At 39.5% G+C, this 14,363-nt stretch overlaps 1 protein-coding gene across 1 annotated transcript in view; it reads right to left on the reverse strand.

Moving 5' to 3' along the window:
* Positions 1-2,715: 2,715 nt before the first annotated feature.
* The window catches only part of TNFSF4 (TNF superfamily member 4), a 31,445-nt gene continuing 19,797 nt past the window's right edge, over positions 2,716-14,363 (reverse strand). Inside the window, exons 4-5 of the mRNA XM_027868588.1 lie at positions 6,178-6,220; positions 2,716-3,631 (exon numbers count right to left, since the gene is read on the reverse strand). Coding sequence (XP_027724389.1) covers positions 3,276-3,631; positions 6,178-6,220 — 399 coding nt within the window. The 3' untranslated portion in view covers positions 2,716-3,275. The remainder of the gene's footprint in view (positions 3,632-6,177; positions 6,221-14,363) is intronic.

A 14,363-nucleotide genomic window follows, 5' to 3' on the forward strand; every position in this document is an offset into this window, starting at 1 on the left:
TAGCAGCTTGCAATTCATAGGGAAGGGGTTCCTATGAAAATTGATGGAGAGAGGTTATCTGGACAGAGCATTAATTAATTCAGCATAAAAAGAACAAGATCTATGTGTTTAGTCCACTTAACTAACATTGTGCAATATGGCACAATGAAGGCCTGCTCTACAGGAATAGAATTGTGAGATATTAGAGCTGGATAGGAGTTTAGAATTGTTTAATCCAATCCCTTCTTTTTCTTTTTAGATGAGAAAACAGAGGCTTAGAGAAATGTGTGCTCAGTGGCTCAGTGCTAGTAAGTTGCACATTTGGGACAGGTCTCCTCACTCTTCCTCCCTGTTATACTGCTTCCAGGGCAATAGGAACTATTGCTTTGGAAATCCTTAAAAGAAGGAGATGATAGAATGGGGAAGTTTTGTTGAGGAATGGGGTGTCATTTCAGTGGCAAATTCAGGTTGACCATTGGAGGGAGTTATGACAGCTGTGTAAGAGCACTGGGCGACAGCTACTGCCTAAAGACAGTGAGCACCCCACAGAACAGGCCAGGACAGAAAGGTAGCATGGGTTAACCTATTTTACCGTTTTGCATCAGTTCTCAACACACGGAAGGCAAATACTGAATAAAATGTCATAATAGTAAACACAACAATACTATAAATATATGTATATACACATATACAGACAAATATCTTAACACTTCACTTATCCAAGAGACACATCTAACAAGTTCAGTTCTTTAGGACATAGCCAAGAAGGACCAGGAAGTTTACAAAAGGGGAGATGGGGCTCAGAACAGCCTAAATAGATGTCATGAAGTCCCTGCTGAAGTATATTCATCCTATCCAGTGGACATCTCCTTGAAACCTTCACTGAAAGCTTATTGACTCTTATATGTATTTCTAACACCTTTATCTTTTGCCAGACAACAGGCTGGCGGGGAGGAGGTACTGCTGTAGGTGCCTGCCTACCTACTTTTTGCTACCATGCATAGCAAAAAGAAGCAGCTGAGACAGAAAAACTATAAAAGCTAGACACAAAATAAAACAATCTAGGGCCATTTAATATGAGGACAGGTAGCCCTACCTACCTTAAATGACCCTGAGGACATTATGGTATTACATCACATTTGCTGCTCATAATGAGGACATAGAATCATGGGAATCACAGAATCAGAGAAGCCTGAGAATTGGGAGGCCATCAGTGGTCATCTAGTTCAATTCACACACCAAAGGGATCCCCACTATGACACACCCTAAAGTAGTCATCCAACTCCTACTGGAAGCCCTCCAAGGAGGGGGGAGCTTGCCACTCCTTCAAGTGATCCATTTGGACAGCTCTCATTTTATGAAGTTTTTCTTAACATCAAGTCTAAATTTGCCTTCCACCCAGTGTTCCTGATTCTTCATTTTGGGACCAAATAGCTGATAGCAGTAGTAGTAATCAGTAATAATAAATAAAAAGAAGTAGAATGTATCTACTTTGTAGTCCATACGACAACCCTTCAAATACTTGAAGATAGTTATCATGATCTCCCTGAATCTTCTCTTCTCCATTTCCTTCAATAAATCCTTATATGAAAATCACAGATTTAGAGCAAGGAAGAGACACAAAGGTTATTGTATCTGACCCCCTTCATTTTACATATGAGGAAACTGAGGTCCAGGGAGGTGAGTTACTTACTTCAACTCACACAAGTAGTAAATGGCAGAGATGAGGTTCCAATTCGAGACCTCCAGCTGAAAATCTTATACTCTTTCTACTGCATGAAACAATTAAGAAAAAAGGTTAAGCTGTGATTAAGTTTTAGAGGGCAAGATATGTTTTAGAAAGCTTTTCATCAAGAAGGTTAAAAATAAAATTTATTTTGGCATTTAGAAGTATGAGCTTCTGTTTGACTATAAAGAACAACTCAAAGCTAAATAAATAAGGTTTGACCACTTCAAGTTAACCGGGCACATGTCAGCTGTATTAAATGAATTCCCCATTACACGAGGAATGAAATCAGCTAAGCACTCATGTCTCTGCTTCTTCCTGTTGCCGACTGTGCATTGTCCGTGAGATCAGTGAACATCTTATGGTCTTTCCAGAAAGAGAGATGTGTTCTTCCTCATGTATGATTTGCATTTGTTTCCTATTGGCACCAAGATGCATTTGTTAATATGTCTGTATTATTCCTAAAACAGTCATGACAGTGACAAAGGATCGGGGAGAAAAGGTAGCTGGACATATAGATAAAATTATGTCCACATGTACCTGGTATAGTTGTTGTTGTTCAATTATTTTTCAGTCATGTCCAACTCTTCATGACCCCATTTGGGGTTTTCTTGGCAAAGATACTGGAGTGGTTTGCCATTTTTTTCTCCAGCTCATTTTACAGATGAGGAAACTGAGGCAAACAGGGTTAAGTAATTTCTCCAGGGTCACACGGCTAGTGTCTAAGGCCAGATTTGAACTCAGGAAGATGTCTTCCTGTCTCCAGGGCTGACATTTTATCCACTGCACCACCTGGCTGCCCCACCTGGGACAGAACAGATGCTTAAATAAATGCTAGTTGAATGACTGACTCCATGTGGGAAGAAGGGTACATGTATGTTGTTCTTCCTTCATATTATAGGTTATCTGTTTCTCTTCCTAAAATAACTGCTCCATTTCCTGTCATGTTTAACCACCACCACCACCCACCCCACCCCACCTCACCCCACCCCACCCTGAGTAGACAGTCTTCACAAGTTTATTCACTTTAGAAAAGTCTCTTTCTTTTGCTTCCTTTGCAGTACTATGAATGTGTCTCACAGCATTACAGCAAGAGCCATATATCTGGGACAGGTCTATATCCACACACAAACTATGAAGGAAAATATGTGATAAGGATGTGTATAGAAAAAAGGAGGGGGACAAGGAGCACCAGGGGACAAGAAGCCAACGGAAAAATAGTGTTCCTTATATGACCATCCTTATCGAACCCTGATGGTTTCCCACAATTTAGTTTTTCCCATTTAAGCCAAACCACCAATTCTCCCACCATTTAAATGGCATGCAGAATGCCACCAAATTGCCTAGAAATGGTAGCTTTGGCTTCTGAATAGTCCACAGGGATAAGTAGTACTTCAAGTAAATTTCTACTATATCCCTGAGAAAAACTTGAACATCCAGTCATGGCCCAAGATGTGTGCTTGGTTGGAGATTTATGGCTCCTCTAGATCCATGGTAGAAACAGTTTTCTGCCCAATCCCAGTTGTTTTTTGGTGGTGATGGTAGACTTGGGTCACTTCATCTCAACTCTTCATTTGCCACAGAAGTTATCATTAGTCAGTTGAATGAGGCTTATTTCACCTTGACTGAATGCTAAGTCTGTTGAGGACACTTTTGGGGATACCACTCTCTGGTAGATCGAGTCTTCAAATCTTAGGTAGACCACAGCAACAGAGCTGACATATTGGTAGGAGGAAAAGTTTGAGAATAAGTAAAAACGTTGATTATTCCGATAATGAAAGTCAATGTTGGGAGTTCGAGAGAAGTAGCCCTTCAGCCTTAACAGGTAAAAACCATCACATCTGATCTCAAGGGAGTTGTTTTGCACTTTGATGGATCCAAATTCACCAGAAGATTGTAAGGTAAAACCATTCTTTTCATCATAATCTGGGAAGAATGAAGGCAAGAGGATGCTCAAGGTTATAAACACAGAACAATCCTGCTCACTTTAGAGTATTATCTCCTTCTCATTATAAATGATAGGATCTGGATTTAAAGCTGGATGAAACCTTAGAGGTCACCTAACTCAAACTTCTCATTCTACAGATGAGGAAACTGAAGCCCAGAGAAGTTAGAAATGACTTGCCCAAGGTCACAAAATCAGGAAATAGCCAAGTTGGGATCACATGACCTAAAAGGTGTCTGAGGTATGATTTGAACCCAAGTCTGTCCTGAATCCAAGTCCATCACTCTACTAAATGCTGCTGTTTGATGTGGGAATATTGTCTCCTGTGTCTTGAGAATAGTGATGTCAGCTACAAAAATTAGCCTTGGCCTGAGTTTCCAAAATGGAAAGAAGGCAATGGCTTCCATGGACTCTTTCCAGACTAGCTTCTTTCTGTTTGTTTGTTGTTGAGATCTTTTTTTTTAGGAAATTGATCGATTGCAGGCTGGTGTTTATGTTGCCATGAAGAGATGGCAACCATATTGATCAGCACAAGTTTAAATTTGGCAAGCCAAATTCCATTTTGGATTTGGAGGGGGGAAAATGACAATTTCTTTTCTTTTGTGTGCTCCTAAGGTAAGGCCCAGGGCGATGAACACATCTATGTGTACACACGCACGTTTATGTATGGGTATCTATGGACACATACACAGTTGAACATCAATATTTTAATAAAAAGAACTATGAATTCTTTAATAAAAATATTTAATTTAATAAAAAACATGCCTTCTACCAAAACATCACAAATCTTTGAATTCTTTAGAAAATATTATTTGAGTCACTCCAACCAAACAATTCTCTAGGGGAGCCAATCCTCTGGTCTTGAGCCTCCTCAAACGTAGTTGGACTAGTCTTCCAACAATAGACATAGAATTCATCACCATGCATATGCTCAAAATTCCTCCAACTAGGGAAGCCTCTCATTTCTGTCTCCTCTGATATAGACTTGAAGGAATCAGAGTGACCTGCACACCATACCATGATAACACTTTAGTCTTACATACATATAGAAATATAGAAATATGTGTGAATTGTTCTTGCTTGCTATACTAGTTTTGCAGATAAGTATAGCAATACAAATGTGATGCATATATGTGTGTGTATGTATACACACAAATGCATATGTATACATATATATAGTATTCTAGTGTTATTTTAAACTTAGGTGGAAAAGAATTTTTTATTATTTTTCTATTTAAAAATAAATGTGCACACACATATGTAGGCATGTTGTTATTGTTGTTCAGTTGTTTCACCCAACTCTCCATGACCCCATTTGGGGTTTTCTTGGCAAAGATACTGGAGTAGTGGGCCATTTCCTTCTCCAGCTCATTTTACAGGTAAGAAACTGAGGTAAATAGAGTTAAGTGACTTGCCCAGGGTCACATAACTAGTAAATATCTGAGGCCAGGTTTGAGTTCAGGAAGATGAGTTTTCCTGATTCTAGGCCCAGCCTTCTTTCCCCTGCATCACCTAGCTGCCCATATATACATATATGTTTTTAAATGAACTCACAATATATTGAAAGGCAGCATGATATAGTGCACAAAGGATCAGCCTTGAAATTAAGAACGCCTGGATCTACCTAAGCCCTACCTCTTAACGCATAAAGGCCATACGTCTATTAACAAATCATTTGATCTCTCAGTATCCTAGGCAGCCCAGGTTCTTAACCTGGAATCTGTGAACATTTTAAAATTTTGATAAACGAATTTTAATAGAATTGTTTTCCAATCTTACGTATTCTATTTTATACGTTGAAAAACATTATTCTGAGAAGGGGTCCATAGGCATCATCAGACTGCCCAAAGGGTCAAGACACTAAAAGGGGTAGTAACTCTTGTTAGAGTCGTTCACACCGTTGAAATCCTAAGTCCTGACCCATCTGAGAAGGCCTGCACTGACTAAGAAGTACACAGTACTGAGAGTAAGCAGTTTTCCACCTGCTGCTACAGTCCTGCAAACTATAGAGGCCACGGAAGGCCCAAACACTATCCTGAGTGGCTGACAAAGGAGTGGAGGAGGTGCTGGCAACAGCTCAGTAATTCTGGCCATGTTGTGAGCTGAGCTTAGGGTCAGGTATCGAGGCAAGTCAGGGCGGGGGCTGGGGGGGAGGCAGTGTCTGCCCTACCTCTCTGGCCAAAATTAGCTCTTTCTCCTTCCTTATAGGGCCAGAAGAGCTGTATAGGGCAAAATAAGAGGGAAGAGAGTGCCTCTGGGACTCATATTATATTGGATTTCCACCATCCCAACAGCTAAATTTCCGCCACGCCTGGTACCTGAGGCCCACCCCAAACTGAACACCCTGTTCCAGTTACTATATAAATTTGCTCCCACTATTTGAAATGAAAGAAGCAGACAGTACCCATGATCATCCTTTTTACTGTGCTCTAACTTCTACGTTGGAAGAAATGAAGAAATAAAAAAAATTTGAAAATCCATATTCCATTTATAACTTTGGGATTCTTTAATCTTGGGCAATACTTACCCATAAGATGTACTTTGACACTCTCATTCTTTGACTTCGGAGGCTAAAAGGAAAGGGACATTTTTAGAAAAACAAATGCCAATAAAATCCACAAATCACATTTTAATAAAGAGGTGGAAAATCAATCAAATAATCAATCAACAAACATCTATTGGTCAGGCCCTGTGCTAGACATTGGGATGACAAAGATAAAATGAAAACAGTCCTTATCTTCAAGGGATTTATATGGCAACAGGGAGTCTAAAAGGATATCATGAAAAAGAACAAGACAGAGTGGTCTGTCAGCAAGTAAGTGAGCATTTATTAAGCACTTTCTTTGAGCCAGGCACTATGCTAAATTCTGGCGATACAAAGACAGTAGAAAACATTCTCCTCTTCAAAGAGCTTACATTCTAATGGAGGAAGCAATATGTAAATATCATTCTATGTATTTGTTGTTAATGTTGTTCACTCATTTCAGTCCAAGGTTTAAATGCCCGACAGAAGACTTTACATTCACTCCCAAAAGCACATTGAGCAAGAGAGAAGCAAGAATGACATAGTTAAGACCTACCCTTTATCAAAATCACTTTGGCCTCCAAATGGAGAATGGATTAGAGGGAGGAGAAAATTGAGGCAGGGTGACCAGCTAGTAGGTTATTGCAACAGTCCAGATGAGAGATTATAAAGGCCCAAACTAAGACTGGATACGTGAGAGGAGAGGATGGGATTGGGTTGGCTCTCTACAACAGGGATACCATGATGGTGATGTTTAAAAAAAAAAAAAAGGATGAGGTTTTACAATGGATTAGCTATGTGGGATAAATGTGACTGAGGAGTCCAGGATGACCCAGGATGCAAGCCTGAGTCATTCGTAGGATGGTAGTAGCCTCAATATCATAATGAAGATAGAAAGCTTGGGAGGAAAGATGAGTTGTCTTAGAAATATTGAATTTGAGATTCCTAAAGGCACATCCAGTTCAAAACAAGACTTAAGTTAACCCTGGTCCCTTGGAGTCCAAGTTTATTGGATGAGTATCCTTCATCATAACAAGTGACATTTATATAGCTCTTTGACGTTAACAAAACATTTTACTTGAATTTTGTAAACTGACCATCACAATGACCCTGGGAAGCATGTACTGCAGTTTTTACTATCCTTATTTTACAGAAGAGGGGAACTGAGGCTCAAAGAGATTTAGTGCCACGTCCAGAATCAGGCATAGGGTAATGGTGATATCAATGGCTACTCTTGACTTCCAGATGGTACAAGGATCTTTAAGTAATCATATTAGAGTTCCAGTTTGCAATCTATGAACATTTACCATTATACGCAAGTAGGGAATATAGTCTTTTAGGGACCATAAAGAAGAACTATATGACTGTTGACCATTGACTAACCAGAGGATGTCAGGAAGTCATGTCAACCTCTTAAAACATATTATAATAAACTCTCAATAAATAGGATATCAGGGAAGACAGCTTTGGCTTCCTCCACATCATACCTCAAGGCTCCCAAAATAGCTAAGGTCATTGGGCTACAAGTAACCTGAGCCTAAAGCTATAGGATAATTTTGATCCCATTGAGAAATAGAATACCACAGTGGCTTGGGTGCTGGATTTCCAGGTACCAGATGCTAAAACTGAATAATTGTGTGACCAAGGAGGAAAAAATAATTTAATCTCTCAAAGCCTCAGCTTCCTCATCTGCAAGATGGGGTTAAAAATACCTATAATACCTGTGAGACACAAGTAAGATAATAGATGCAGAGTTCTGCAAAATTTTAAATGCTCAATAAATGTTACTTATTATTATTAGGAAGAGTTGAAGGAACTTGGGACTTTTTAGCCTAAAGACTTAAATAAGTATATAGTGCGGATATTTAAAAGTTTATCACGTAAAAGTGAGATTGGACTTATTATGTATATCCCCAGAGAGCAGAAGACCAATGAGTAGAAATGATAGGGGAGAGGAGGAGAGATGAGGTTTTTTATATTTCAGCTTCACATAAAAAAGAATAATCGTGATGCCTAAAGCTAGCTGACAATGGTATGGACTGACTTGAAGGGTAGCTAGGTCCAAATCACTAGAAATGTTTAAGAGGAGGCTAGCTGACCATTTGTCCAGGTAATGTGATGAAAAGAGCCCTGACGTAGAGATAAAAGACCTGGGTTCCAGTGTCAGCTCTGTCACTTACTAGCCATGTGGCTATGGACCAATCCTAGCTTCTCTGACCCTCAGTTCCCTTGTCCATAAAATAGTGACTGAGATACTTATATCATTTACCTAAATGGGTAAATTGTTGTTGGGAAAAGACCTCATCCTTATGCCAATGAAATCACAGGTCCAGTCTCTCCCCCTATACCACAATGAATGATATGAATGAAATCTATTACGACTTACAGGAACATACACATTAAAATTGCACAGGATGAGAATGTGATAGAGGTGTTGCAATCTGTTTTGGGGAAGGAAGTAGCTACATTGATGAAATCACTGATCCATCAGTGTTTTATTGTAGAGAGTTCCGTGTCCAATAGGAGATTAGATTATACAACCCTTACAGTCCCTTTGAGCTCCTCCACACCATGATTGTATGAATCACACAATTTGTATGTGCTATTCAGACACTCCTAGCACATTAACCTTTCCTTTATTTGCTACCTGACAAAAACTTAGTCCTTGGCAACTGAGAAAGTACTCAACCATAAGAAGGAAATGGGAGGAGGTAAGGGAAGGAGGCCAAGACAGTAGGAGAGTGCTGAGCTAGGGATGGAGCTTGTCATTTCTGCCAAAACTAACAGCCCTTTCGTATGGTTGATTTTGGCATGGGGAGAGAGATTTGTTTTCATAACCTAGAGAGTGAGCTCCAGGAAGCTAAGTCCCCGCCTCCACCCCACAGTAACTGAAGGCTTCTGCAACATGAGATTTCAGTGAGGGAATACCCGACCAAAGAGAAACCTCTCATTCCTTTATAAAGTTGGAACACAAGCTGTGTCAAGCTCCAATCAAAACAGGACAGAAATACAGTGACTAATTCTAATCCTTTCCTAGGAGTTAACTTCAAGACCCCTATCATAAGCCACACTGCCTAGGGCTGGGCACATGGAAATACTAGTTGATGTGGATAGAATTATAACCATCTCCCCTAGTTTGTCTTCCCTCCTCACCTGGAAAAATGAACACGGTATTTTTGACTTCAAAATAAAGCGAATTAGGAAATTTTTCTCCTCTTTCCAGGCTTTTAAAAAACTGAGTTTCAGAAGGACAAATGTCTGGATCTTCAGAAAAAGGGAAGAGATTGTCACTTGCATACTAAAGGCACACGAGCTTACATTTTGTTCATTGGCAACATTCTCAAACGTTTAATTAAAGGGACATTTTATGAACAGCTAGAGAAGGAAGCATACATAAAGAGTGAGTATGACTTCATCAAGAACAGGTCATTCAAGGCCAATCTCATTTCCTTTTTTTTTTTTATCACAAAGTTAGTAGACTGTCTCTCAAAATAATGCTAAAGCAATCATCTAGCTAGATTTAGGCAAAGCATTGGCAAAATTTCTCATGATGTTTTTTGTTAGAAACGGAGAGACTCAGGATAGACAGTAGTATGGTAGATTTTGAATCTGAATGAGAGAGAGGCCTATGCCTCTAGGAGTGGCCTGTGCTGTTTGACATTTTTTTCAATCATTTGTATTCAAGTATGAGATGACACAAAGTTGGGATCAGAAGTTGATACATTGAATGACAAGGTTAAGATCCCCAAGATCTTAACAGACTATGGAGCATTGGACTAAAGCTAAAATACAATTCAACAGGGATAAATGGTGACTTTTGCACTTTGGATAAAAAAAAGAAATTAAGTTCAGAAGTACAAGATATAAGGGGAGGTATGACTAGATAGGAATCTTCATGAAAAAAAATTTTAAAATCTGGGGATTTTAATGTACTTCAAGCTAAATGATTCAACACTGTGATATGGAACCAAAGCAGCTAATGTGATCTTAGATCTCACTAAGAAGTACAGTGTTCAAAATAGCCTTTCTGCCCTCCACCCTGGTCAAACCTTACCTAGCATAGTGTTCATTCTGGGTACCATAGTTAGGAAGGATGTGGATAATCTGGACAGCATCCAGAAGAAGTCAGAATGTTGAAGGATCTTGAAATCATGACATACAAGGATCTTGAAGGAACTATGAAGGTGGAACACAAGTGGCTTTCTATTACCTCCAGTGGCAAATACAAAATGCTCTGTTTGGCATTCAAAGCCCTTCATAACTCAGTTCCCTCCTACCTTTCCAGTATTCTTACACTTTACTCCCTGACATGTACTCTTTGATCCAGTGATGTTGGCCTCCGCAAACAAGACATGCCTGGAATGGTCTCCCTCATCCACTCTGCCCACCGACTTCCATGATTTCCTTTAATTCCCAACTAAAATCCCACATTCTCCAACCCTTCTTCATTCCAGTGCCTTATCTCTTTCAATTATCTCCTTTTGATTCTGTAAATAGTGTGTTTTGTACGTATTTGTTTGCATGTTGTGTTCCCCACTGAGGGCAGGGGCTGTCTTTTCACTCCTTTTGAATTCCCAGCATTTAGCACAATACCTGGCCCATAATAGGTACTAACTAAACGTTGATTGATTGATTGATTGGCATGATAGTTACCCTCAAGCATGTATGGGATAATGATATTAAAGGGGAATTCACCTACTCTGCTTGACCAGGGAGGCAGAACTAGGAGTAATTCATAAAAGATGTGGATATTTGGATTCAATGTGTGAGTCAATGGAACAGAATGCCTTGGAAGGCAGGAACTTTTCTTTCAAATGAGTCCATCAGTCATAGGTTAAAGTACTACTGACTGAGAAGATACAAACAGTACTTGCCTGTATTTGAATTAAGTTGAATAGTTTCTGAAGTCCTTTCCAAGGCTGAGATTCTGATACTCTGTGTGTGTGTGTGTGTGTGTGTGTGTGTGTGTGTGTGTGTGTGTGTAGCAGGTAAGCGGGAAGAAAGTTGTTCACGGTTCCGCCTACTCTCTAAGCATAGGTCGGCTCCATAAAAGTGAAGATTCTATTGCCCTTCATGAATATCCTGACCCCATGAAAGATGTCAGCTACTTGGCTCAGAAGTAAACAGTACAACAGAAGGCTTGGATCTGGACTATTAACCCAGCTCAGTCACAAACTAGTTTTATGATCTTAGGAGATCTGTGCCTTAGTTTCCTCATGGAGGTGGACTCAATTTCTGACATGTCTTCTCACTCTAAGATTCAGTATTCATCAGTATATTCATGGCTCCTGATCATTTCTGAAAAATGAGAAAAACCACTTTCCCTCAAATCATTTCATGCCACAAACATAATTACAAACTATTTTCCTCATATGTACTGTGTGATTTTAGGTGAATTGGTTGATCACACTAAAATCCCATTGTTGTTGTTGTTGAGCCATGTTGGACTCTTTGTGACCCCAACCTGTGACACACAACGGCTTCGTGCCCTTGGGCAAATCCCTTAACTTCTCAGAGCCCCCAGGCAATTCTCATGGGCCAGAGTTGTAGAGAAGGTGCCTACCTGCAACAGGGAAGCTTCTGTATGAAATAAGAGGAGCCAAGGTTTATTTACATGTATGTGTGTATGTGTGAGTGTATGTGTGTATATGTATGTATATGTGCACATATCTGTACACACATAAACACAAGTATGTGTGCAATATAAATGTGTGCACATGAGTTGTATGTGTATGCACACATGTATACATGCACATTTGCCATATTGTGTGTACATGTGTGTTTATATAATATATATTTTATGCATGTATATTCTATACCCAGATATGTATACATATATGTATATATAGAATCAGACACATATGTATATACATATACACAGGTGTGTATATAGAATCACATACATATACATAGGTATATGTACATATATTTGTGTGATTCTACATATAAAATATGTTTGTATGTATATTATATAAATATACAGTATGTATGTATTTAACTTAGTTACTAAAGTTTTTAGGGAGTTTTTTTTTTCATGGAATGTGAACTGCTTAAAAGATAATAAATAATGTTAAAAATAAATAGGGATTCCCTAGGATGGAGAAGAGCTGGTACTTCCCCACGGAATTTAACATTTTTGTAAATGATTCCAAGATAAAGTGATATGGTCAACCTCTACTTTTTCCAGTGGTGCTAACCATTTCCAGGAAACAAAATAACAGCTTGGCGAAAATAAAGGTGTTTTAAGTGCTCCCAGGGCTATGTGGATGTATAGGTACAAAATCAACAGGTAAGTTTGAATACTCACAAGCATAGGATAAGGGTATCCTTATCCTATGCAGTCTTAAGTTTTATCTTAAGACTTTGGGGGCACCTTATATATTGGGAAATAGCCAATTGATAAGTTTAAGATAATGCTCTCTGACTGACCAGTTACATCTTCAATCTCCCTTCTCTGCCCACTCTCCTCCACTACTTAAACACATTTCCCAGAATCACAAAATTTCAGAATTAGGAGCTTTAGACACCATTTTATCAGACTGACACCTGAAGAATGTTTTCTATAACAGAGCAGAAAAGTAGTCAGCCAGTCTTTGCTCAAAGAATCCCAGTGAGGAGGAACCTACTTCCAATGCAGCCCATGCCACTATGGGATGCTATTAATCATTAGAAAGTTGTTGTATTTTTTCCTGGCATCAAGTCTTTTACATCCTGCACCCATTGCTCCTAATTCCAGTCTCTGGCACCAAACAGAGCAAGTCCAATCCCTTTTCCATATTAGGTCGTCTCTAACCTAAATATAAAAATTAAATTAAAAAAAACACATATTTCTTCCACTCTGCTACCTCTTCTCCTCCCTTTTACTGCCAATCATCTCCATGGAGGTGCTTACACTCTCTACCTCCACTTCTTATTAACCACTTGTAATCTAGTTTCTACCTCTACCACTCTTGTGAGATTGCTTTGGAATGTCACCAGAGACATAAAATACTATCTGATCAAACAACCTTTTCTCAGTCTTCATCATATCCTTTTAAAGCATATGTGACTGCAAAGGCCAGACATGGAGGCAGCTGAAGGAATAATCCAACGGAGGACTCAAAGTCCCCATTGGAATCCATGCAATGTTGTGAAATCTAGGAAGGCCCCCAACACATTGGGTGGACCCCTTGTAGTCGATTGATGTTAGGACACGGATAAGGGCTGAAAAGGATGAGAGGTGTGAATGGATTGAATTCTGCTCTGTTGCAAAAAGTACTCACATCTAGGCCATCACATATCAAGTGATGAAGATAGAAATAGCTCATGTCACACTACTCACCATCCACCGTGGCACCTCAAAACTCTGCTCATTCAGGGTTCTAATTATTAGATTGTTGGAGATTATTAGGGTTCTAGTTATTAGATTGTTGTTCCTGTTATTGAGTTAAAATAGACTATTCTGTAACTTCTACCAATTACTTTGTTCTTTCCTTCAAGACCAATCAAAACAAATCTAGTCATTCTACATGACAGAGCCTTGTACACTTGAAGAGTTTTCATTCCTTGGCTATCTCCTCACCAGCTATCTTTATTCCCCGGGTGTCTTCTCTACAGCTATCATGCCACCCTGAGAAGAAACCATAATGTAGAAGACAACCCTTTCATCCTGGAATAACTCTTCCCCTGCCCACTGTGTCCCCACTGTCCTGATTGGTAGAACCCACTACATCAAGGCCAGGCCCCAATCATGCTTCATTTCAAGCCCTTACCACCTTATCAACAGCTGCCATGCTGCCACATTGGTACACACCTACCTCCTCTCTCCATCAAATTCTAGTTCTAGAACCCTAATCAGATCAGCTGTCACTTCTCTGAGGAAAGGTGTGTCAATTTGTTTCCCCTTTGACTCCACTCACCAGCCAGTAAACTTTACAAACCAAAGTGTCCCTCTCTGGTTACCACTCCCTCATATGTGTGGTCACCCCCTTAACACAGTAAGCTCTCCAGGGCAGGGATTGTCATTGCTTTTGTGCTTACGTCCCATGGACTTAGCATAGTGATTAGCAAACAGTAAGCACTTAATAAGTGCTTTTCTATCCATTCATCCAGTCATTCTGATTGTCTTCCTTATCCAAACTAACCATCTCCACTTCTCATTGATTCATACATGCAATATTCTGCAATTTTTTAACCATGCTCCTCACCAT

This window comes from Vombatus ursinus, unplaced genomic scaffold (genome assembly GCF_900497805.2).
Source record: "Vombatus ursinus unplaced genomic scaffold, bare-nosed wombat genome assembly UNPS02014789.1, whole genome shotgun sequence".
NCBI classification, from domain to species: Eukaryota; Metazoa; Chordata; class Mammalia; order Diprotodontia; family Vombatidae; genus Vombatus; species Vombatus ursinus.